This window comes from Semicossyphus pulcher, unplaced genomic scaffold, assembly GCF_022749685.1.
Source record: "Semicossyphus pulcher isolate SPU_LCO1_2020_fin unplaced genomic scaffold, fSemPul1.0.p SCAF_19, whole genome shotgun sequence".
Taxonomy (NCBI): Eukaryota; Metazoa; Chordata; class Actinopteri; order Labriformes; family Labridae; genus Semicossyphus; species Semicossyphus pulcher.
In genome coordinates, this window is record NW_027211692.1 from 6,659,416 (window position 1) to 6,684,628 (window position 25,213).

The following is a 25,213-nucleotide window of genomic DNA, read 5'->3' on the forward strand; positions in this document are numbered from 1 at the left end:
ATATCAGAAATTGTAGAAGCAAAGTGAGATTCAAAGAAGGAGAGACGAAACACAAGCAATCAAGCAATTGTCTGGATTTTAAAACTTCTTCAACAGTAGTGTTCCAATTGAAAGATTTTGACCTAGTGCCATACTATTTTAAAAACTGCCACGTCTAGACTTGTAGAGTGTTTTAAGCATTTTAATCTTTAGGGCATCTGTAAACTTAAATATATTTTTTTCTTTTTGGATTTTTGCTATGTTAACACACTCATGATACATGAATAGTAAAAACTGCTGTGCAATTTTTACATTTTGCTTTTACATTTTACTGATACTTTGTTTCATAAATGCAACAGTTATTTGGGCTCTTAAGTGAATGTTTGGGCTTTTTGGGCACGTCTAAAGCATTATTATGAAGCTGTGCAGTTTGTATAATGCAATTAATCTCTTTAAAATCATGATTATAATTTTACGATATGATTAGACATTAGACAAACACTTAAAAAAAAAAAAAGATAATCAATATGTGTGTACTTGCTGCTCAAGAATCACAGTCTTAGCTGTCCTGTTCTGAAATTCTGTCCCATGATCCCGATTGGGATGCAAATCTTATAATACAGAAACAAAACATGCAAAGCTCAGTATTACCTGTCAGATTTAGGGGGAGAAGAATCTCATTACTTCTACAGGATTTAATCTGTGTGTGGGGGCCCGGACACTTTTGAACCAAAAGTGTTTAATATGTGTTTCTAATCCACTAGATAATGAGGATGTAATTTACAAGCCTAAGCCTGAGTGAGGTGAATCTGGGTCTGATCAGAGCAGGAAGCAGCCAAGAGAAAGGTGATTCAGGGATGCAAAAGGCTGCCGCTGAGCTTGCTGCACGTTTCGTAACGTAAACGTGAAGACTTTAAGAATGAATTCAGAGGCAATCTCACCCTATCTTAGCTGCTTAACAGTTTTAAATGTCTGAATGGATGCTTAACAATGGTGAATGAAAGTGTGCAAAGTGATTTGCAAATGCATAATAATAGGTAAGTCTGAAGTAATAAACAATGCAAGCAACATCTATGAGCGCTGAAAATAAGACCTTGGTGATTACAAGTGTGGTATGTAAGCAAACAAAAGTAATGTGTTATTAAGGATGCTTTCTACAGAGCAGGTCAACAATTACAAGCAAACCTGAGGTTACTTAAAACATAACCCTTGTTCTCTGATAATGTAGTTTCCTGACACGTGATTGAAGAGAACTGAAAAGTATCACAACAATCAAGTTTGCAAACACAACTTCAGAGACAAACTAGTTTTACAAGTCCTTCAAGATTTTCTGGATATAATCCAAAAGTGTCTTGGATGAAATGAAGAGCTAAGTAATAACGTCTTGTTTCAGTAAAGGAAAAGGCTGAGCATATAGTGAACGGGAGCAATCAAAACCAAAACAGCCCGAAATCAAAGGTTAAAGGGTACTTTAGTCATTCTTAAACAACATGACAAAACTTACACATGCATGATTTTCAACTTTATATCATACAAAAAGCAAAAGAAAAGATAAATTGACAGCAACTGATGGCCTGAGTGTCAAGCAACTTTGATAAGATCTTGAGGGAGGACTCATTCATAGACATATTGAAGACAACCTTCATTGATTAAACCAAGATTTGTTTTAAATAATGTGTACATACAAAAGTGGTCAGAAGTAATGTTGTTATGTGCGCTATAAATATGAAAACAGCAAACATTTTATCACAGAATACTCTCAAACCTACTGCAGTAGTTGAAATTAACATAGTAAACATGCCTCAAATGTTACCACTTACCTTTAACAACCCCATAAAATAATGCCATGACAATATTTTCCTCCACACCGAATGTTACAATGATACAGTATTTTTGCAAAAAACAAACAAAAAAAACAAGCAAGGCCAAGATGGTCAAGTGTCATGATGTCAGACGTCAACAACCATCTGTCATCATTAAAAGGGGTTGAAATGCATTCTTCCAAATAAGACTTAAATGTTCGTTTGCTCTACATAAAAACTACTGAAAAGACTAAACTCTGTGTTAAAAAGTATTTTTGTTTTGATTGTAACAATGCAGTTCATCACATTCAGAATTGTTTGTTGGCCCAGTACATAAAAATGTCCTCTGAAGACAACAATGTCACCCCAAATGTGTAGTAGGTTCATAAAAGTCTTCTATTGAGTTCCCCAGTGTGTTAATACTTGTTGTGCCATTCACACTGACCAACACTCACCTCCTCAATGTCCAAGTTTTTTCTGGATTTGTAAATAAACTCTCCAATTGCTACAAAAACTGAGAGGACTAGTCCGGCTGCCAGCACAATAAAGATTCCTCCTATGTTCTCCACACCCAGAGCGCTGGCCTCTTTGCTGTCCTCCTCTGGGCAGCCATTCCCTCTCCACCATTTCTCCTTCATCATGTGCAGCTTTCCTTCCTCCTGAAGCTGCAAGATGGCAATGGTGACCTTGTCTCTGTAAGGGGAGCCTACAACAGAATAAAAATGATCATTACTGATATTACCAATGACATACCTATTCGGGTTTGTTGTTTGGAGGAAGATATGAATCATTAATTGTGTGGTTTGTCTCTCGTCTGTCTTACCGATCGGGGTTCCTACTCCATAGCCCTTTGAATCTATCAAGCCTCCAATCTGTGTGAGGTTGCAGTTACGCTGGCTGATGTATTCAATGCTGGTCGACTCCATCAAAAGAGCGTAGTCTGTGGTTAGAACCCTCTGAATCCCCTCCCGGTTGTTTTTCACCAAAGCCGTGTTTTTCCTGCTGCTCATGAATGCCCACATTTTCTCATAAGTTGAAATCTTAGATTTCTGTGGAAACAGAATCAGGATTTATGGCAGTTTAAAACAATGCATCTTGATGTTCAACAAAGCAAAAACAACAACACAAAGGATTACACAGAGCAGATAATGTTGATACATGGGCGAACGTGGGTGATACACGGGTTACAGTAGTTTGTAATATTTCAAATGAAACAGTATTTGGAGCCTGCTGACTGAAACAATCATCGTGATGCACGTCAGGAGCAGAGAGAGAAGTTCATTCAATTTTCTCTGCACATTCAGATAAACTGGTTGCTGTGCAGGAGGCAAAACAATAAATCCTTGAAATTATTATGAAAAAATGCCCACAGGTTTTGTTATGCTGCACTTATGTGGGAGTTTTTAAGATATGAAAGTAACCCTATGATTGTTCCCCAAACTCAATTTCTTTCCAACTCATCACACAACACATGCCACGTAACTGTTATGTCTGAAGGCTGCTGTCTGGAGGGTAAAACGTGTCCAACTCATAACAATCAAAGCAGTGTTTTTGTTTGCATGCCTCTGCTCAAGGTGCTCAAGGTGCACAGTACAGTTACTTCCCCATTAACTGTCCAGCGGAAAGGTTACCTTAAAGAAGGTCATGGTGGAGCCATCTCTTACAGCACCATACTCTATTTTGGTTTGCTTGGCCAGGTCATCTGCAGAGTCGATTGGTGAGTCCATCCTCTCCACAGTGAGGAAGGCAGCCAAGTTGGCAGTGTATGAGGAGATTATGATCAATGTAAAGAACCACCATATTCCACCAACTATCCTCGTAGACAGCGCCTTAGGCATCAGTTCAGATCCTGTAAAATAACAACACCAGGAAAACAATGAATTCTGCAAAGAAGTACACCATGAGACATGCCACAGACAATTGTTTGTGTATGAGGATGGTGATTGAATGTGTTACCAAATGTAAACTTCAAAACAACATTAAACATTATAAAATTATAATTGCTTTAAGTATACCTTGCTGCATAAGTGCTCCAACTCCAAACCAAACACTGTTTATGAGAGTGAAGTTGTTTTCTACCACATCTGAGTCTGGGTTGCAGGGGTGAGGGTTGTACCACTCATAGGGAGTGAACCTGATGGAGAAGAATTAAACAGTCATTCACAGATTATATGATACCCTGATAATGACAAGATAATACCATATGTACAGTATATTATTGAAACTGTATAGATTATTGTATTGCATATAATACATACACTGTGGTCGGTTACTGCAGATGTGTGCAAATAATCTATAGATTATAAATAGGTGCAAAACAACATAAAGCACATCTAAAGCCAACTCAAGCTGAAAACACATGCTAACCATTTGATCCTATTTATTAGCATTTGCTTTATCCCTTCAATATCTGTAAAAAGTAGAACATCTGCTCAACCTTAACCAGCTACCAGGTTTCATTTGTAGCAGATGCCCTCTTGCTTCTAATAAAGCTCTTCTAGTTTATGGCAACACGTACATTCCCTGAAATTAAACAATTCTTCAAGTGGCACTTTACCTGGCAATCACAAACAGTACACAGCTGACACCCAGGCATGCCAGCAGCACATACATCCAGATATCAGGAGACAGGGGGTTGAGGAAGGAGAACACTCCTGGATTGGTGCCGTTGGGTTTGTGGTAGAGGATGCTGATCCCCAGAGTCATGAAGGGCTTTGAGAAATCTATCACCTTCTCCCTCACATATGTGATAGTGAGCGGGGCCACGGCGAGGTCAGCCACCTGGTACAGAAAAAAGACATCAAGCAGAGCCTCATTCAAAGACAGAGGATACTATGGATAACTTGGATATTCTCTCAGTTATATTATTGATAAGTACTCACGTGGTCAATGAGTTCTCGCACCATGCCGTTCCACTCCCCTTTGTCATTCTGAGCTCCATATTTGCCATCAGACACCAGCTTCACCTCGTAGGAGAAGCCCAAAATGTTGGACAGCTCTTTGAGCAGGTCCAGGCAGTAGCCCTCAAAGCGATCGTTGCCATACAGAGGCTTGTCAGATTTCTTATACATGACGTAAGGATTTTCCTGGAACAAGGCACAGCATAGAATCTGTTAGTTTTACAAAGAGCTTCCTCATTAAATGCTGCCTGAAGATTTGACTTCCATTCATACCAGGATAGTTGTGACAATGAGCGTCCGATTGGCCATTGAGTCAGTCACATTTGTGGATGAGTCCTTGTTGGTTTCTGTTAAATTAAGGCCTGTTTGGGAGTTCCACACGCCAATCTGTAAAGAATGACATATCAAAATCAGTGCGCAGACTTTAGATCGGAAATTTCCTGAGTCACCTTCCCGAGGTAAGGAATGCAAAGAGGGAAAAGAAACAAGTAGTAGGACGCAAAGAGATTACAATGGTAGACAAGATGAGATGAGAGTGTGTGGGAGGGAAAAAAGGAAAATTTGAAATGCTCAGTGTTGAACATTTCTTCCCAACAGTAGCTAAAACAATTCTGTTAGATAGAAGGGGGAGACATCACAGAGGGCAGCTGGTAGAGTAAGTGTCAATATTCCTTTAGTCTGCCATGGCAGCTAAAGTACAAACCTTTTTCCACACTTTATTCAGGCGGCTGTTGCCTGCGATTGTCTTGCAGAAATAATAAAGAGAAAAGCATTTTAATCACGGAGCCCTGAACTAAAATAAAAACAAAAAACAATGAAGACAAATGTTTGAAGTTAAGCTGAATGTCTTTGTGGTGCAGAGATCTGTCATTAACAGCGAACAGGGTCTGTTAATGATCTGCCAAAACTGAGAGCAGCCTTGTAAGTGTGATTAAAGAACATCTACAAACTTTTTAGCTGGATGTTTTTGTGGATGTTTATAATAACAGCCTGTACTGACAGTTCAAGCACAGGTCAGATAGTTCACCTTCTCCAAGCCATCTTCCTTTAGGCTGATGACATCTAAATCAAATTCTTTCCGCAGGCCGTCCGTCTTGTTTATAGTTATTTGTCCTGTTAAGCCGTTCCATTGTGCCTGTAGCAGAGAGAGGGCACAAAACAAAACCAATGAACCCCTCCGTTTTCATTGTCATGAACATAAATGCAAAGTGAAGCAGCTTTATGGAAAAATGAGAACAATTTTTAAAGCATGAATAATTGATGAGCGCTACATTACGCAAAGACCACTGACAAAGACTAACTGCATCTTAATGGACATTTTTGCATTGGCTTGAACCTCAGTGGAAATATGAAGTGTCTCTGGCGTGTAACGTGGCGGACGCTGATGTAAACGGAGCAGGCAGGCATCGCCTCAGTCTGACTAGAGAGCAGCGGGTGGGCAGCGGAGCTCAGGGATATTTGAATTCAGTTGGTAATGAAATGAGCTCAGCTGCATAACAGTCAGGTTAAATCTCTATTACAGGAGCCTCCGAGAAATGAGCTGCATCTCAATTGTGCGCTGACAGAGGAAGCCGGGCAGCCACTTCCTTTATTGGTTGATGATCTACAAATCAATATGCCAACTGTGAATTAGTCAACTTTCTGCACATAATATTTCATGATTTAAAATATTTCTTGGTGCAAATCTGGTGGACTGAACATGTAATTAAAGGTATAATCTCTATGATTTTCATGTAAATAAATGTCTATTAAGTCACTATCTGTCGCTGAATGAGGTAACACAACGGTGATTGAGGCTATGGCCCACTGATGAAAGCCTTTGCATTTGCAGTATATAGTATTATTATGGACTGGGTGTCTGTGGCGACATTTGTGGAAAAAAATCACACGCGCTCTCCATCAGCCAGCAGTGGTTGGTCTGCCAGAGAGGGTAGGCAGAGCTAAGCGGCTGCTTTTCCGGTCTCTGCAAGCATTGCGAGTAAACAGTAATCTACTATGGCTGAACAAACAAAGAAAAGGTCGATGACAACTTCAAAAATAAGTGAAAATCCAAAGAAAAAGAAACAAATTCGAAGGCAAATAGTCTTAAAATGAAAGCGACCGTCAGCGAAGAAAATCAAGAGTTACATCCGTAACAAAGGGACCCAACCGTGGTCATCTGGTTATCTGGGAAGTGTCCTCCCACAGTTGCCATTTAACGCCATAAAGAGAACGCAACTGAGAACTGCGAGATTATCACTTTAAAGACCTCAAGGTTTCACACATGAAAGTGATGGGGGGTTGTAGATCCAGCACTTAAACCAAAGCAACAACTCTATTTGAAGCTGTTACATCGTATAAATGAGCCAACACTTATCTAATCCATCTAATCAAACAGCAGAAATATCAGGCAGCTGGTTGGTGTTTTATCGTAGAAAGTAATGTTCAGTGAATGTGGATTATTGTGAGTAAGTATAACTCTAATAAACTATTATTGTGTTTGTTGCATTTGGGAAATAAAGCCACAATATGAAATAATACCTGTGTGACTTGTTTGTTTCTGAAGAACTTGTTGCAAAAAACTAAAAACAAATATCTATCAAATATCTCTGAGCACGTTTCTGGCAGAAGCTCCAAATCAGCACAACACACACCGACACTCTGAGAATGAATAAATGTCAGCAAAAGGTTTTATTGGGCATTGGGGTGAGCCGTCCTTCTCTGCAATCACTGATGAAAAGTAATTAAATATTTTAACGTTCATTAAGAGATGTCAGAAAACATGAAACCTTTAAATTCTGCCATCTTCTTTTTCCAACCTTTTGTCAGTTTTTACCAAATTAGATTTTTATTTATTTCAGTGAAGCAAAAACTAGATGTTCTGAACGTGCAACAAGCAACAATATATCTTCATCATGTCAAAGTGCACAAGCTTTTCTGTAAGATTTCATACTGGCTCTAAAGACAGTGAACACGACAACACACAAACCTCATAGTGAAGATTAAACTTCATGCCCTTCGTAAGGTTCTCACATGACTTACTAATCTACAGAATCTATAGAAGTTCACAGGGTGTGATTCAGTGAAGTTGCTCTCTGATTATACAGCCTCACACAGTCTTATTGCACACATCAGTGAGACCTACTTAAGTCCAGATTTATTCCTCTCACTAAGTCTCTTCTTCAAATCCCACCATTCAAAAGTGTGTCTGTCTCAGCCCCGTGCTGGAGTCATTACTGTTCATGTGGTGATGACATGGATCTTCTCGGATTCAGTCCAGATGATAAAAAGGATAAGAATGAGATTTACACATGAACATCCATGAGCGTATTGGACGGGCCGTCAGCATCAAAGACTCTTCCGGTCTCTTTACACGACCCTAACAAACCACATGCTCTGTGTGTGCGCTGGTTAATTAAGCAAAACTGTCCCAGTGAACAAAACGGAAACTGTATTCCTTTAGCTGTGGAACCTTTCTCTGCTAAACTTTACTTTAGCATTATATTTGTGATACAGCATCGAGCCCTGCAGTGTGACATTGTCTTCTCTCCCCCATGAGAGCAGAGTGCAGGCTGAGCTCCACTGCAGCACCTCTGGATTCGGTGTTGCTAAAGGACACTTTTTGATCCATTTTAACTTTTCTTTATACTACTGTTGACAGACTACTGCCACTGCTTTCTGTGCAGTATACAGTACAATTCAGCCTGCAGAGAATTGAAAAGTACTGGCTAAAAGTGATCCCCCGCATCAGGAGAGCATCCTGTCTGATTTGATTGTTTATTGTCAAAACCAAACTGTAACAGAAATGAAACACGATTACAAATCGAGACAGACACTTTAAAAAGTAGAAATTGTCAAGTCGCTCTTTGTCAGAACCAGCTCACCAATCTCAGGTGCAGGACAAAAACACTTAAGAGCAGTGGACACTGGAAATCCCTCCACTGCTGGACAATATGATCACAACGACCTAACCAAACTCTCAGGAACAAAGCACTCCTGTGTTTTTTCATAGAACCACATTGTTTTCTCTCTGTTGCCTACATGTCCATTTGTTGTGCTTTTGTTGGAAAAAGAAACCTGTATGCTAAGATTTAGAAATATTGGCTATTAGTGTAGAGAACATCTGATTTGTAATAAATGGTAAAAAACCTTTACGGTATTTTCAACTGAATGCACTGTAATAAAAACAATGCTTGAAAGTGCTAATCTCGAAGATCTGTTTCGTTCTCTTTAGCGGCTTTGACGGTCGCTTTCCTTTCAGACTGTTTCCTTCATCTGAGCGTCGAGTTTGTTTCTTTTTCTTTGGATTTTCACTTATTTTTAAAGTTGTATCTGTAGTCATCGATCTTTTCTTTGTTTGTTATTGTAGATTACTGTTTACTCGTAACACTTGCAGAGACCGGAAAAGCAGTCTCTTAGCTCCGCCTACCCTCTCTGGCAGACCAACCACTGCTGGGTGATGGAAAACGCATCACTAACTGGGCGCCACTTGTGATTTTTTCCACTAATGTCTCCACAGACACCCAGTCCATAATAATACTATATACTGCAAATGCAAAGGCTTTCATCAGTGGGCCACAGGCTAAATCATTATCGTGTTACCTCATTCAGAGATAGATAGTGACTTAACAGACATTTATTTACATGAAAATCTTTGAGATTATTACTTTTAAAGTTAGAGGACATTATGTTCATCGACTATTTTACTGAAGAAGGAACAACACTCTGTTAATCACCGATGAACTATCAGCTCATATTTAACACCTCAGTTTGTGAAACTGCTGATCACAAGTCTAAGAAAAGACGACATCTGCTGATGCTGTGCAGCCGAAAAGGTGATTTACTCACACTGTTTATTCTGTCTCTACTCGTTATTGAAAAGCTCATTTGTCAAAGAAACATCTAATTAACGAGTGTGATATAACAAGAGAGCCGATGAAATACAAATGAGTATATCTTATCAGAGCTGAGAGTCTGCTCTCAGTTTTAAACTGGGATCTTTTCTATCAGACAGACAGCGTGTTTTTCTAAATGTCGGCTTGTTCGAATGTTTTTGCTTTTAAATGTTCCTCTGTCTCACTGTGTTCCTGTTCCATCTGCTGTCAGATCAATAGTTCATGCACACTTTCATACCTTTTTCAAAGATCTACAGGATGCTTACTTTGACAACTTCAAACTTAAAATGGAGAAAAATATAATAACTGATATATTTTAAAATGAGTTCTTTATCCTGTCTGCTTTAAAAAAACTGCAGCTCTCTGTTCAGGAGCCATCTGACACAAATCTAACACACCTCCAACAACCAGTGTGCTGCACATGACGTCAATCCCTATCTCCTGGGGAGTATTATTTCAAATATAATGCACACGCTCCTCATTCATCACATCTGATCTCCTAACTCTATTGTTTCTGCTCCTGCAGCCGAGGAAAAGGGATAAAGGCTGTGAAACGGATGGATGGATGGATGTCACACACTGATAAACCACACTCACGTCTTTGAGCATGCTCATGAAGCGTGATCCAAAGCGCCAGGGTTTGTGTCGGTGGCACTGCAGGGAGCTGACGGTGATCTGGGAAGCGCGTTGCGAGGCAGCAGCCACCATGTAGACGGCGTCGTACATCAGAGCGGCTTCCGTCTGAAAGAGAAACACGGCCGTCATCATCCATCAGCAGGGATCACAAATCACATCATGATCTTATCACATCAGGAATGTTTACGTACACTCACAGCACACTTCGGGTTCTCAAAGCAAACTCAGAAACTGCAGCGTTACATTCAAACTACATGGAAAGCAATGAAACTGGCACCTAAAACCGGCCAATAGGAGCAGGACTTAGAGAGCACCTTCCTGACTGTACACAGTCAGAAAGCAACAAAGTGGATTGCTGTATTCTGACTCGAGTGTGAGCAATGAGGGACTCCGATTCATTCTGTGTAAAGGTTCTGGGCAGCTTTCCAACACTGGCTACATGCTTACATTTACATAAAGTCTCTCGGTCATCATATCTGGATTTTTTAATCATATCTTGGAGAACAGTCTGAAAGGCAACGATAATAATAAAGAGAAAATAATAATTAAAATCACATTTGAGTTAAATTCACCGTTCTCCCCTGTGATTGTGAGATGTTTTGGAAATTATGTGTATTAGTTTGGCTATTAATGTGATAAAGTGAAGCTTTAATGACTGTCAAAAAAGATATCTAAACTTTCTACAATCCCATGTGCATACGAAATCAGTGTGGAAAAACTGGCTGCTGACAATCTCCTTCTTTTCAGCCGACAAGCCCCACAAAGACTGTCCTGATTGTATCCATTTAGCTTTGTATGGCTTGAATGGGCTGCTGTCCCCAATGACAAACACAGCCATTACACTCGGTAGACCTGTTAGATGAGGAATGAAGGGACGTAAAGGTAAACTCACTGTCATCATCCCCTCCATCATTCCAGTCTCAGCTTTAGAGGGAGCCTGCAGTCGCTCCATGGCCCACCTCTCCACCACCGAGGCCACCTGAGGACTGTCGATGTTGAGCAGTCTGAAGCCCGTCATGTTGACCCCGCTGTAGCGGTACGGCTCCAGGTCGAGGGCAAACAGGTCCTGTACAAGTACAAACCTCATCAGTGCAGTATTACTTTGACAATATGCAGTATAATACCATGGACTTATGCCAAGGGCACAGAAAACATGCAGCAATCTTATTATGAAACAAACCACAGATGTTTGAGTTCAGCTACATAATCTTTGCTTATTAGAATCTCTAGGTGAACACACACACAGAGCTAAGCCTGCATAGGATAACGGGACACTTAATTAACACAGTGGAACAGTCTGTAATTATGCAGCATGTTTACAGTGTTCAAATCCATCAGGTTTTTCAATCAACTTTCGAAATGGAACCTCAAGAGTCAAACTTCCTGTGCACATACTTTAAATCAAAAAACCTTCATTATTCTGGAGATGTAGAGATGTGGCTGCAGAACTGTTCTTACCAGTGTGGTGAAGAAGAAGTGGTAATATTCAGTCATCATCCCCATGGACAGGATCTAAACAGAATGGGAGGTGAAGGAGGAGGTTTGCATGGTTTGCATTAACAGGTATCTGAGTGAGTATATGTCACTATCATTAACGTTTGTGCAGCTTTTGGTTCCAGATGTCAGAAAAACAGACTTGGCCTAGATTTTAATTTCACTGATCTTCAGTTAATTAATATTTAACCAACACAGAGGCAAAAAAGACAAAATAACACAAACTCTATCCATACTGAAAAAAGTCAACAATGTATTTAAGTGTCAAGATTTAACTAAACCCTGAGGACATGACCTCTGCTCTTCATGAGGACTTTATGCAGGTAAATGATGTAGTATTTACCTGCTTGAGAACATCAGCTGATGTTTGGTAAGAGCAGTCAAAGATGACGTAGAACTCCTTCCCCTTCTTCATCTCTTTCAGCAGAGGACGGGCATCTTTACTTCCTGTTGGCAGCTGGCGGATCTTTATTTTAATGCTATATCTGGATGGAGCTTTGATCAACTCTTGCAAACGGATCAGTCCTGAAATCAAACAACAATCACAAGACTCAACAATCCCATATTTACAAAAAAAGGAGTCCTCTGTAGGCAATAAACAATAAAGTATTCAGAATAGAGATACAACAATACAATACAACTATCAGATTTTGTGTTTGAAGGTTTTGAATAATGAAAAAGCATCTGTGTCAGTGACAGCGTATTTTATTGGTATTTTAAAGACATTTAGTAAACAGAGATAGCATATAACACGTTAAGTAATACATCTGTCGTCATTCATATATTCTCAAAACCCACTGTGTCAATATTTCATTGCTGTTAGACCATAAATACAAGAAGTCCATTTATACATTTCTGTTCAGCTATATTCAGAATTGTAGCAAATACAAGATCATTTTGTTGGCATCCCAAAACCAGCCATTTTAAGCTACTTGGGCACTGTCAAAGTCTTATGGAAGCTGTAGTTGGTTTTTGAATGAAAACAGAAATTTCACTTCAATGTAAAGTCACTTAAATTTCATCCAGTGAAACAGTTCAGTTTCAGAGTTTTGACAGATAACCAAAGGTAAGTTTATTTCAACCGTTTACGCTTCAAAGACGCCCTGCACAGCTGGATATGAAACAATGTTAGTGTAATTAGCTAGCTCACCTTTAATGTGTTCCAGTGTTTGTCAATAATAAACAACCTTCAAGCAGCCAAAAACAGTTACGAATACAACAATTTAACATTTAACATTTAACATTTCGCTATAACTTTCATTACCTCATTTTCGTTAGCTTCAGTTTGGCCACTTTGAAAAGCTTAATCGGAAGTGTTAGCATTTTTTTTTTCTACATTGACGCTAGCTCGACTAATTTCCTTTTGCAATTAACAACTACAACTGCCAGAGGGCAGTAAACATAATTTCATAATAATTTTGATTACCGGTAGTTCATTATCGATAGTACACTGTACTTTGAAAAGCTTTACCGGAAGTAGTAGCGTTTGTTTTAGTTTACATTAACGCTAGCGTGACTATTTTATGGTGCAGTTCGCAATGTGACCACGAGAGGGCAGTGAACAGTGAAAAATCTTTTTATATAAATTATGGTTAGTTAGCTTTCGATAGGTTTGGCTTACTTCCAGAAGTAGCATTACTTCCAGAAGTGTTAGCATGTTTTGGGGGTTACGTTGACACTTATCCGCAATTTTGCTGTTCCTTACTGTGACCGCGAGAGGGCAGTGATTTTGGTGACTCCATTTTGCCTCGGTTTGGTCATTGTATTTGAAAGCGTTTACTGGAAGTGTTTGAATGTTTCGAGTATATATTATCAGTAACTTGACTTATTTATTATTGCAGTTACTAGCTATGGCCCCTAGAGGGCTACAAACACTCGGATCAACTTTCTCCCACTGCCATCGGGGGGGAGAAAATGTGTTACAAGGTACTGCAATAAATGAAAATTACATATATTGGTTGCCAATAGAGAAAATTTTGATAGTTTGGTAAGGTCGTATTTGTTGGTTTCTGTCAGCTCACTTACTTTCTCAAGTATTTACCGGAAACGTAAGTGTACAAAAACATTTACATTAACGCGAATTTTACCAATTCACTCCTGCAGTTTCTCAGTTTAACCACAAGAGGGCAATACCTGTTTGAGGCACACAACCGGCGTCCTTGGGCTAATTTAGCAGTGAACAGCACCATTTATATTGTATGAAAATAATCGGTTTTGTGGAGAACCTAACGAGCACATTGCATTGGTCGTCTTAATATTTAACTCAACGAGGAATGTAAAACCGTTTGTTTTAAAGAAATTTCTATTATAAATTGTCGTGTTGCAGTTTCTTACTGGGACCACAGGAGGGCGACAAACACCAATTACAATCTGCATGTATCAAGTTTTGTCCTATTTCTGCGATAAACTGCCCTCCAGTGGTCAAGGTGGGGAACTGCAACACATTTGCTTGGTCAAGCGTCGTAATTGCGGACATGATAGTATATCTACACATCCGGGTAAGGTTTTCAAAATAAAACTTTCGAATCAGGCTAATGTAGTTGCGCTCTTGAACTATTGTTTGAACACGGCCGTTGCCCTTTAGTTTGGCGTATAAAGGCTTCGTTCGTCGTTTGCGTTAAATGGTGTTTCTTTGAAGTGACAAACGCATGAGTCATAAGGTCATAAGTTTACCGAGTAATATGGAGTATTTCTAGCTAATAACCATAAGTAAGTAAATGACACGTGTCGTATTAAGCTTGCTAGCTAAATCGGCTAAGCAAGGCCTTTCATGGGCCAGGAAAAGACGCCAGAGGAACAGTAATTTATATTCTCTGTTGCTTTACAGCCTAAGGAAATGCAACAGTGTGAAATACTACAACCTTTCTACCCAGTAATTGGTCTACCCGGACATCTCTTGTCATTACAGTTTTAAAGACTACTATAACCCCAGAAGAGACTGAGTGAATACCGTCACCACTAAAACCTTGAACCTGACCGATGGCTGAGGAATCTGACCTGCTGAGAAGATGTTTTGTGGGAGTTTGTAAATACAATGTCAAAGAAGAAGGTCTTCGAAAGGTAAGACACATGTTCCATTACTACTTATCAGTTTAGTGCTACAGAGTGAAGACTGGGTGCTTATTCGGACATTGCCTTGTTGCACAGTTTGAGAAGATTAGAAACATATTTTCTATGAAACATCATTTGTTGAAGTTGGAGAAGCTGTCAATGAAATCAAGATTAACTATCAACCAATGACTGTAAAGAGTCTATGTTATCAACACATTACAGCTTTCTATATGCAAACGTTTGGCTTTTCCTTTAAACTGGCCTACAGTTTGAAACAGTATAATTTAGTCCACTGTGATTTCAAATGAATCCATCAATCATTGTGTCTGTAAGATTTTTTAGAACAGCGAGAAATACATCTTACAATTTGCCAAACCCAATCATCATTTTCAGATTGCTTTCAGTGTTTGTCTGCTCAACAGTCAGAAGGTCGAAATACAAAGACACTAACTCTACGAGGGTGTAAACAAAGTAAACCAGGAAGTCCTTACATTTGGAAATTATAACAAAAACTAGAAATATATTCATTTTTGCATATTGACTTGCTAAATAACTTTAATGATTGATATTCCACTTCACTTCTCAACACTGAACTTTAAGGCAGCCTTCTTGCCTTTCATAGAAAGTCACGTAAGCAGCACACATACGTGTTGTGTTCAGGTTCCACACCTCTATGTGGTTAAACTGTATTGCACCAGCTGTACAGTATTCAGTCAACCACAAAGGCGACAAACTATTCGCACACTCTTGTAAAAGCGCTCATGTGGTCGTCAGGATCCGATGTGACACTGCAGAGTGTGTGTGTGTGTGTGTGTGTGTGTGTGTGTGTGTGTGTGCCTCCATGTCTTAATCACTGCCGACATATGCTGCTGGTGTGTCTTTATGCTTTGCTGCTGTTTCATTACTGATTCTCCCTCTGGGATTAACACCATATGTCTCCTGTCATCAACTCAGCTCAACTCACCAGTTGCGTCTTCGTAGACGACAGTGACCGTCTTCCACTTGTAGTACTGCACGATGTCCAGCACAGCGCGGCTGATGGACGTGTATTCAGGGTAGAGGTTGATGTAGAAGCTGTCTTTGTTGTCCACTGACGGGTGTTTCCAGCGGGTCTGGATGTGAGGGACTTCCAGGGCGTTACAAATAGACTGAACTGCACTGACAGATGAGCTGTGAGAGGGGCCAAATACAGCTCCCACACCCAGAGCCAGCTGATCACAGGCTGAAGTAATGAAATAGAGAGAGAAGAGGGAAATCTGTTTTATCAATTCTTCATCACAAAGAGCCTCATAATTAATCTTAACATCATCCTTACCTCTTCTCGAGGCCTCAAAACTGTCAAATAGGTTTATTCTCTGGATGTCGTAGGTCAATGTGGTGTTTGGCATTAAGGTCCGGTTCCTGTTTATGTTGGTCACAGCAAATTTAAAGGCCAGTTCTTCAACACTAATGGGCTCATTCTCAAGCGTTTCAAAGATGCCCCCTGCAGCAAGAGAAGAGGAGGGAGGTTGAGAGAATTAGTCAGAGGTTAAAGCAGAAAGACGATTAATTGAGCAAATTAGCTTCGCTTCATTTGTAGAGTTTTTTAAAAAGTTTGAAGGTTAGAAAGTCTGAACTCTGGCTCTTGCATAAAGCGTGTTTACGACTTCTTTGTGCTTATCCCACATGATGCTACTAAGGGACACAGCTGAGATGACAGAATTTAAACGCACTCAGAGAAAAGCTTGACCTCTGCTGGCTTACAGCAAATACATCTGCATATCCTGTGACATATTTTTTTATTTAAAAGCATCTCATACCCAAAATGTTTGCTCTCCTTTTGTTCAGTAATTCACTGTAGTTCAACAGAAGAAAAGCTGCACCCCTTCACCTCACACAGTCACATTTACAATCCTTTTAAATTTACTGCTCGAGATGACTGTCGGCTTCGATGAAATCATACTTACCTACTCGCCAACCTGTGATTTATAGTTTCACATAGTCAAGCCCAAATACACGATGTAATTCACTGTAAAGTGTTTCTGCTCATGATGCCAAAACACTTTATATATAAAACAGCTTCCTCTGATGAGTTCCCTTGGACTTTTCTGCTTCCTGGATGCTTTATGAGCATTTCTGACTTTGATGTACAGTGCAGTGAAGTTCTTTTCTGCTGCTAAATGTCACCAAATAAGCTTTTATTGTGAAATATACAGCTGATTTTATGTTATCCTCCATAGCTCCAAGCGTAAAGTACAGTTTCTCTCAGCACCTTTAGGAGCCATAAAACGCACAGTGAAAATGCAGCGCTAACCTCAGAGGTGTCGCACTGTTTATAGAGAAGCAGCTTCATCATGTTTGACTGGAGGAGAGGGAAGACACAGAGGCTGAAAGATGATGCAACGTCCTTACACAATATTATATATTATAATACTAGGCTAAAGGACGACCATCAGCCATGTATAGGTGATTTCCTCGTCACGTCTGTCTCTCCAGTAGTTACTTTAAATAAAAAGTTGCACCTGAATGTTTCTTAACAGAGCAGTCTCAACTTCACCGTGGCATTTTGGAAATTGTGTGCAACCAATAATCATTTTCACGATAAATCATTGTGACTGAGTATCAAAGTTTTCAAAGCCTAAAGTAAAAATGAAAATCAGTTCATCGTGAGATCAACAGAAAAGCAGCAAATCGTCTCATTTGAGAAACTAGAAACAGGAAAAGTTCTGCACCTCTGCTTGATAATGTTCCAACAGTTAGTAATGATCAAACTTGACAATAACTTTTCTGTCAATTGACTAATCAGTTAACTGAATGATCATTTCACACTTAGATTCTCAGATTGCTTCCAAATACTGTTGTTTGCCTTTCTGCCTCTTCATAGGAAACGTTGCAGTCCCACAATTCTCCCTTACAGAGGAGCAAGCGATAAACACCCATGATGAAGAACAAGGGTTTCAAAATGAGCAGAGACCCCAGCAGTCAAAATATAATGTCAAGATACATTTCGTCTAACTGCAGTCACTTTTCATTGAGCTGAGCGGCAGGGGTTAATTCAGAGTCGAGAAAATCATTGTGAAAACCGTCCAACTCTTAATCCACAAGCTGCTCCAGAAATATGGCATGCTATGTCCGGCAAAATGGATATTTATATGACTCCAGCCCGGCACGAGCGCTACACATTACATATACAATGTTTCACATTTCAGTTACATAAAGAGCAGCTTTAAAAACATTAAAGGATTAGTGCAGATAACGCTGAATTGTCACTGGATTGTCACCACCTGCATACAGTGCGATCCTGTGAGCCTCAGTGTCCCTCTCCCTGCTGAAAATGCCCCAGCACGTAGACTTCAGCCCTAACTTTCAAATGTAAATCATTATTATAAGCGGGATTTTTACTGATCAGGTTCCCAAAATAATACATTCAGTTCTCACTACATTGACATTCAGGCAGGAACACGGCAATGCTGAACAATTATGGTAATTCAGGTTCTTTATCTTAAAACAAATGTAAAATAATCTGTTTCAAATTTGCCTCACACACATGATTTAGACAAAACAGAGGCTAATGGAAAGTACTTTAAAAGGTCTGCCATTTTCAAAATTGCTGATCAATAGTTACATCAACCCCGAACACAACACATAAGTATGCCCTTTCTATTCTGCAATAGTTTGCAAATGACCTCACTTCAACACTGAGGCTACAGATGGCAATAGGTCACAGCTCTCTGTAACCAGCTTTGAAGAATTGCCTGTGAAATTGTGATTGATTTGGAAGGAGAAAGGGCCTTTAAAAAGCTCCCCTAGAGACCCTGATTGTGAATGACCTTTTTCTTTGGTGTAGCTTAGCCTCAAACCTCAAACTGAGAGAGCCTTGTGTGCACTCCCTGGTCACTAAAAGCATGCTTGAAAGTGCCAATCCTAATTATGGTCACCAAGCCTCAGTGAGCAGCTGCTAGGGCCTGTTAAAGTTCTTCATTCTGTCCACATGAGTTTAATTCTCAGGCCAAAACACAATAACCTTTTCCTAAATTTGCCAAGCAAAAGTATTCCACCTCAGCTTCTTAGATGTCACAATTTCCCTTTGATTTATTTTCAAGTTAAACAGGAAATAAACCTGAGATTTGAGCAGCCATCACTGATGTTTGTGCAGAGACTGCAGCAAATGTCACAGGCTCCATTTAGCATCCAACAACAAAATAATCCAAGTGTCATGAACACAGCATCATTTCCAATCTGTGATTTTGTTCCTTCACAGTGTGGAAATACAGTGTGTGTGTTAAAATAGCTGCTGCTCTACATTTTCTTATTTACATGTTTGTAGTTGACCTCTAACCACGCACATAAAAATATGCATCCATTCTGATGACAGAGCTCAAAATGCAGCTAAAATTAAACTACATGCATTTGCAAAGTTACAAGGCAAATAAACAAACACTGAATAAAGAAACAAATAATTTGCGAGCCTATAACTCCCTGACATGTAATCAAGTAAGCATAAAAAGTCAACATTTATCAGTAGCTTTTATTAATATGCCATTACAGCCCCATCTATTTATACTGTCTCCTCCAGTGTGACATGACTGTTACCTCATTCACTATCTACAGCTACAAAAGGGCTCTAAGCTTAAGTCATAAATAAGAACAGACCTGTTAGCAGATGTCAGACAGCATCCACTCTGCAAACACAGGAAGGTTTTATATTTGAAATGAGCTATAAAAACTATTTACACGCAACATTTTATTGTCAACAAAAGACAAATATCTATTTTATTGCACTGTTCACCTGTTCATTTCCTCTCTGAAGCTTAGTGTGAATACACGTCCCACAGTGTAAGAAACAGATTAATCTCTCCTCTCGTTTCCACCTGAGATAAAACTTCTGTTTTAAGTGAAATTACTTTTGTGATTTCCAGAGAGGGATTCAGCGTGACGGCAGTTTGTCTGAAAATCAGCAGAAAGACTTTTAGTCCGAGCAATCAGAGCCGGTCCACATCGGCCAAACAGCACAGTGAAAGATTTATTCTGTTTACAGGCGCTGAGCTCGTTGTTTAAAATGCCAGCAGACAATGCAAAATATTAAATATACCTGAGGTGGTTTTACACTGTGTGAGGAAATGACAGATCCATCTGTTAGCGTGCTTATTGCTCAGCAGAGTACTGAAGCTCGGTTATTATCACACCCGTGACCACCATAACCCATCCAGACACCCGGAGTGAAGCAGCATCCACACTCAGTCTTTATTTCTTTTTTTGAAAATTGGTTTAATATAACCGTATAAAGTCATGTTGTTAAAAACTGAGGCAGGAAATCACAGTCTTATCTTTACATGCGTTTTCAATTAAAAGACCTCATAAAACACTGCTCGCACATCACGGGGAAAATAATCAAATTTGTTTCTACCGGGGGCTTTGACTATTATGGTCCCAGACACTGAGTTAATGTTGGTATCAAGAGCCACATTAAATGATTCCTCAGCCTATTAAGCAGACCTTTTTTCTTTTAGGTTGAGCAGGTCACAACATTACCAGTCTTTCAAGTGAGAGTCCAGCTAATAACCATATCAATGTCTGGATTTAAACATTCCAACAAGTTGAATGCCTATAATCATTATTTTACACACATATAAGGATGACTTGAATTATGTTGTTCAACTTTGGAGAAACTTCTCTGACGCCACCCTGAACACATCATCGTGCTCAGCCTCACTGATGGTGCAGGACAGGCCACGACAGAGCGCTGGTGTGTGGAGTATGTGTCATCGTTGACCGTATTAAACCTGCTTTTTATTTACTGCCATTATTAAGCAACTGGCTCGCTAGCTTTAGCTTTTGTCGCTCATGCCCAATGAGAGCACGTGCAGACTTCTGTAGTTAGACGGCCATTAAGTGATTTCATTCAGTCCAAACGAAATGATCAGACAGACATCTTTACAGACCCGTGCAGCCACAGTTACTGGATTCTTTTGTTTGTTTGTCACAGAATTAGATTTATTGTTTGGATTCAAAGAGAGGTTTCAAAAGATATCACAAACAATGCTTTAAAAATAAGTAACTGGGGCGCTGGTTTAGCTCAGTTGGCAGAGCAGGCGTCCCATATACAGAGGCCATGCTCCTCGATGCGCTGATCGCAGGTTCGACTGGTCTGCTGATCATTTGGTGCGTGTCATCCCTCCCTCTCTACTCAACACCTTTACCGTCTCTCTTCAGCTTTCCTATAAATAAACAAATAAAGGCAAAAGCCAAAAACAAATCATCTTAAAACAAAAAAGTAACTAAACTCAGCTTTAAAGAGTTGTGATCAAAATTAGCGTAACATTGAACCTAACCTTGTCAGGTGTCTCTGATCGTCAAACCTGTGGCTACACACATAGGACATTTCTGTACTGCAATGTCAGGTTATTTATTTGACGCTATCAATAGTTATATATCTGTGATAGGCTCATATTTATTGGTGGGTTTTCTATCTTTTATCACCTCAAATGAACAGAAGGTGATTCTGTACTTGTTTCAGGCACAAGCCTTCAGTCTGACATCACATTAAGGCGAAACATGTCACATCACGTCTCAGAAATGATCAATAAGTAGGGTAGTGACTTTAATAGTAGGGTAAGATTAGAATACATAGTAAATTAAAGGACATCTTTCAGGATATTGATCCAATGTGGCATTTGCGACATGATGCTGTCTCCTGTACACAACCCTGACCGCACACGAGCTTTGAGCAGCGCTGTGTGTGCGAGTCAGAAATGGGTCATGGGATCATGGCTCAGTGCATCTTCACGTTCTGCTCTCCTACATTTCTTGGACAAACCAACACTGTAAATTGGATTTGTTTTTGATACTGCCGCAGATAAAAAGGGGTATTATCATTTCACAGCCTCTATTTGCAGATGACACTTGGATCAATGCATTCACTCAATAGACCATCAGCCAGCAAATGGACAAAAAGTTGGAGCTGTTTGTGATGATTTCTTAGTAATTACAGGTTTGACTTTAGAGGCGCAGGTAAAACTGTACAGTTAAAGACATCACTAGACTGGTCTGCCCTTTGAGACGCTTTGCTATGTATTATATTTACACCCAAGAATGCAATCAAAAGTAAATTAACGATCCATAAAGCCGGTATATTGAAGCCCGGCTCCTTGTGCAGAGAAACGCTTCCTCCTTCTTATTTGAACACTACAGAGTTCACTGTTTTCCATCAGGGCTTTATGATCAATGCAATTCTTAAAGAAAGGAGAGAGGAAAATCCTTGCAATGGCTACCATTAATTACTTTCAAATATAATTTTCAGGATCACTGAGCTTCCATCTCATCTTTAATAGGCCAGACAATGCTGTGGGGCGATGCATGCTAGGAGGTCACAAAAACAAAAGATTGTGCTCGTGCTGCAGGCATATGCTGATAAACCCGGAGGCTATGCTTTTTATAGACTTCAGTTCTTCACGACAGCGCTGAGAGCAAGAAGAACAGGGTTCAGGTTGAAGCAGCTGCATGGACCTTTTGAATTTGTAAATAAATAAACATTTAAAGAAAGAGGTTAGCATTAAGAAACAGATCTTTGGATCCTGATTGTAATCTGTGATTTGGGGACTCTGTGCCTTTATCACATGAAGGGAAGTCTTTTAAGGCAGAGGATACAATGACGTAGTGTTTTGCTTTTTCCTCTCTCCCCATCCTGGGCCAGTTCCCAGTGAGACCCCACACCCCCACCTCAACAACACCACCAGCTCCACTCCAACCTGGGCCCGTGCCAGACTGTGAATGAATGAGGAGGTCCTAACCAGTCTACTATCTTCGTTTGATGTGGAGCACTGAGGTCTCTCTGTTTCGAGCTGCTTGAAACCCACCACCAAAACATTTAGACGGAAAGAATAAGAATCAGCATTATGAGACGAATCAGATCCACCCCATTCAACTGCTGGATGTAAGAGTGTTAGACGGTGGGATGATAACAACAAATAATATTTCTTTGGCTGATGGAAGCTATGACACCTAATCACACCTCTCACATCAAATGGGCCGAGTTATAAATAAATGAATGAGAAAATATAAATTCATAAATCATGCAAGCAGGAGGAAACAGGAATTTAACAAACAGGAAAACAGAGTCAAGGCCAAGCCACAAGCTGCTGCTTCTCGGCTCTCCCAAGTGATGAGATTTGGTCTCTGCCTAAGTACCATATTTGGGGAAGAGACTTTCTGCATAAAGAAGATTAGTGTTAGTTGTTTAAGGGCTTGGGGGAGAAGATTTACCATTATTACCAACCCAGTGAAAGGAGGGGAAGCCAGTCACAATCTGATGCCAACACTTGCCAAGACAGAGAAATGTTAATTTAACCAAGCCACACACCATATGGGAGAGATTAGGATGTGTGCGGGTCATGAAGAGAATGACAAAGATTAGGTGGCCTCGGAGAGTGATAGATGATTTAGAGAGATTAACAATATAGAGCGCAGATCGGGACTGTCAGGACGGGGAGGCGGCGCTGGCCTATTAGTCTATAAAGTTAGGCAATGCTACAAGTCTGATTGTTGAAGTCGTTAGAAGTGTTGGGAATTTAGTGAAGAACAGAGTCGCCCTGGGCATAACACAGAGCAGAGAGTCCTGAGGACTAAATTAAAAAAGGCATTTTTGTGATGCAATCTTCTAACCCGTGAGAGGAATGGTGGATAACAAATGGGAGAGGAGCAGACAGCTTTAATTTGCAACCAAACACCGTCTCATTGTTACAAAAGTTACATCAGAAATCAAAGGGGGATAGTTGGAGCTCTGTTTGTCTAATTACAAGTGCAGATTAAAGTTGAAGCACAGTTCATGTGGACTCTCAAAGGCTTTACAGACAACTTTGGACTCAGATCCACTTTCACAGATGTCACTGGCCATCAGCGTTCATATGCTCCAAGACTTAATAACTTTTGAGTTTAATAAGAGGAAGAGAAACCTCACTGAACAAAGTCACAAGGAGACTGTCCACAATTTATTTCGCTCTGTATCCATTTCACACAAAGACACCATCATGCCAACATGCTATCAGCTGTAGGCTAACTTAATCGCTCATCTGCCTCTGACCTGCACTGTCAACATGAAGGAACAGAGATAGAGACTCTGGCATCAGCCAACCAAAGTGGATTAACATGATTTTGATGAAAACCAATAGAGCTGTTTCATGTGGACGACCCAGCGCTCTGTCCTCAGTTCCTCCCTCATGAAAAAAGAACCCAGTCATGAAACTTATAAGGATGCTGTAGAGACATCGCAACAACGTGGAAAGTTTCTACATGACATTATTTCTAACCCACAGATTGAATAACGAAGGCACAAAGCTGCTCGTATATTTGGGAGTTATAATTATTTAATTGCTCGACAAGGTGTCCAGAGACATATCAACAGATAAAACATTTAACCTTTAAAGCACCGCACATTTCCTGAGTGCCCTGAACACACTGTGACTCCTTGTTCTGAATTCTGACTGAAAGAACCAGGGGTTAAATATCATCGTGCTTTCATTAACTAACAGCCAGCAAATGACTTGCTCTAACTGCTTTAAATGCATATTCTTGCATGACATCAACATGTTTAATCTCCTGGCTGTCTTTAATCAAATAAAATGTTTACATGCAACATTACACGCTTCAGAGACACTGAGAGAGATTACAAATAATATACATTAATATTATGCAACAAACAGTCAGACTCCTGTTTTTTTATACAAAGAAAGATGGAGTAGGTTATTAATCCCAAATGAAAATGACCTTCAATCCAGGTCCTTTAATCGTATAGTGACATACTAAATAAGCAGAAAGTCTGCAGGATAGTATAGAAGTAAGACATTTAAAAAAAGAAGAAATCTCACCACTTACCAATTCTTAGGACTTGCTGTGAAGTCAGCCAAAACTCTGCTATAAAGTACAGCAGGGAAAATAACAGTCCCTTCCTTTTCGCCATGGTCCTCCCTCCAGAGTCGAATTTAACATTGATATCAGTTTTTCTGCCCTCGGTAATTCATGCTAACAACTTGCCAGTCCTTGTGTCCGTAAGGAAAATAAACTGGCATCCGACCCACATCCATCCCTCACACATTGTGATGAGAAAAAAAAAACAATAACACAAACTCAGACTCCACTTGCAGCTGTCACTGATCAACAAAACTCCAGTTTTCCCATTCTACAGTCCTCTGTAAGGTTGTGCTTCCCATATTCACTGTGCAGACATCCCTCTTATGTTTTTTTTTATTTTCTCGTGCACTCTTGAATTGTAGGATGAGACTGAGGAGGAGGAGGACCGTTCACAGTGCTCCTGCTGTCAAGCTCGCATGAATAGAAAATGCCATTTCTTGTCACAACTTTCAAAATAAAAGAACCAGCACTCAACAATAAGGTTGATTTATTTAAGCTAATATATTTGTATTTTAAACAAACATTAAATTACCAAGCTTTAAACATATTTTTGCTGGAGACCATTATGCTACTTAAAGGTTGGATTTTCACA

The 25,213-nt window shown here is 39.8% G+C and overlaps 1 protein-coding gene across 2 annotated transcripts; it reads right to left on the minus strand.

The window, feature by feature from the left end:
• Positions 1-1,451: 1,451 nt before the first annotated feature.
• Positions 1,452-24,709, minus strand: LOC138597507 (glutamate receptor ionotropic, kainate 1). 2 transcript variants are annotated; one of them, XM_069669113.1, is made up of 16 exons: positions 24,586-24,709; positions 16,052-16,219; positions 15,701-15,958; positions 12,029-12,210; positions 11,650-11,703; positions 11,084-11,257; positions 10,153-10,296; positions 5,709-5,816; positions 5,385-5,426; positions 4,955-5,068; positions 4,664-4,867; positions 4,339-4,562; positions 3,797-3,915; positions 3,413-3,630; positions 2,605-2,830; positions 1,452-2,487 (listed from the first exon to the last, which is right to left on the minus strand). In XM_069669113.1, exons 1-16 carry the CDS (start codon positions 24,668-24,670, stop codon positions 2,198-2,200), a joined length of 2,610 nt encoding a protein of 869 aa, XP_069525214.1. In that variant the 5' UTR covers positions 24,671-24,709; the 3' UTR covers positions 1,452-2,197. The 2 variants fall into 2 exon arrangements, with proteins under 2 accessions (XP_069525214.1, XP_069525213.1); XM_069669112.1 differs by lacking the exon at positions 5,385-5,426 and having other exon boundaries at positions 24,586-24,670.
• Positions 24,710-25,213: the final 504 nt, after the last annotated feature.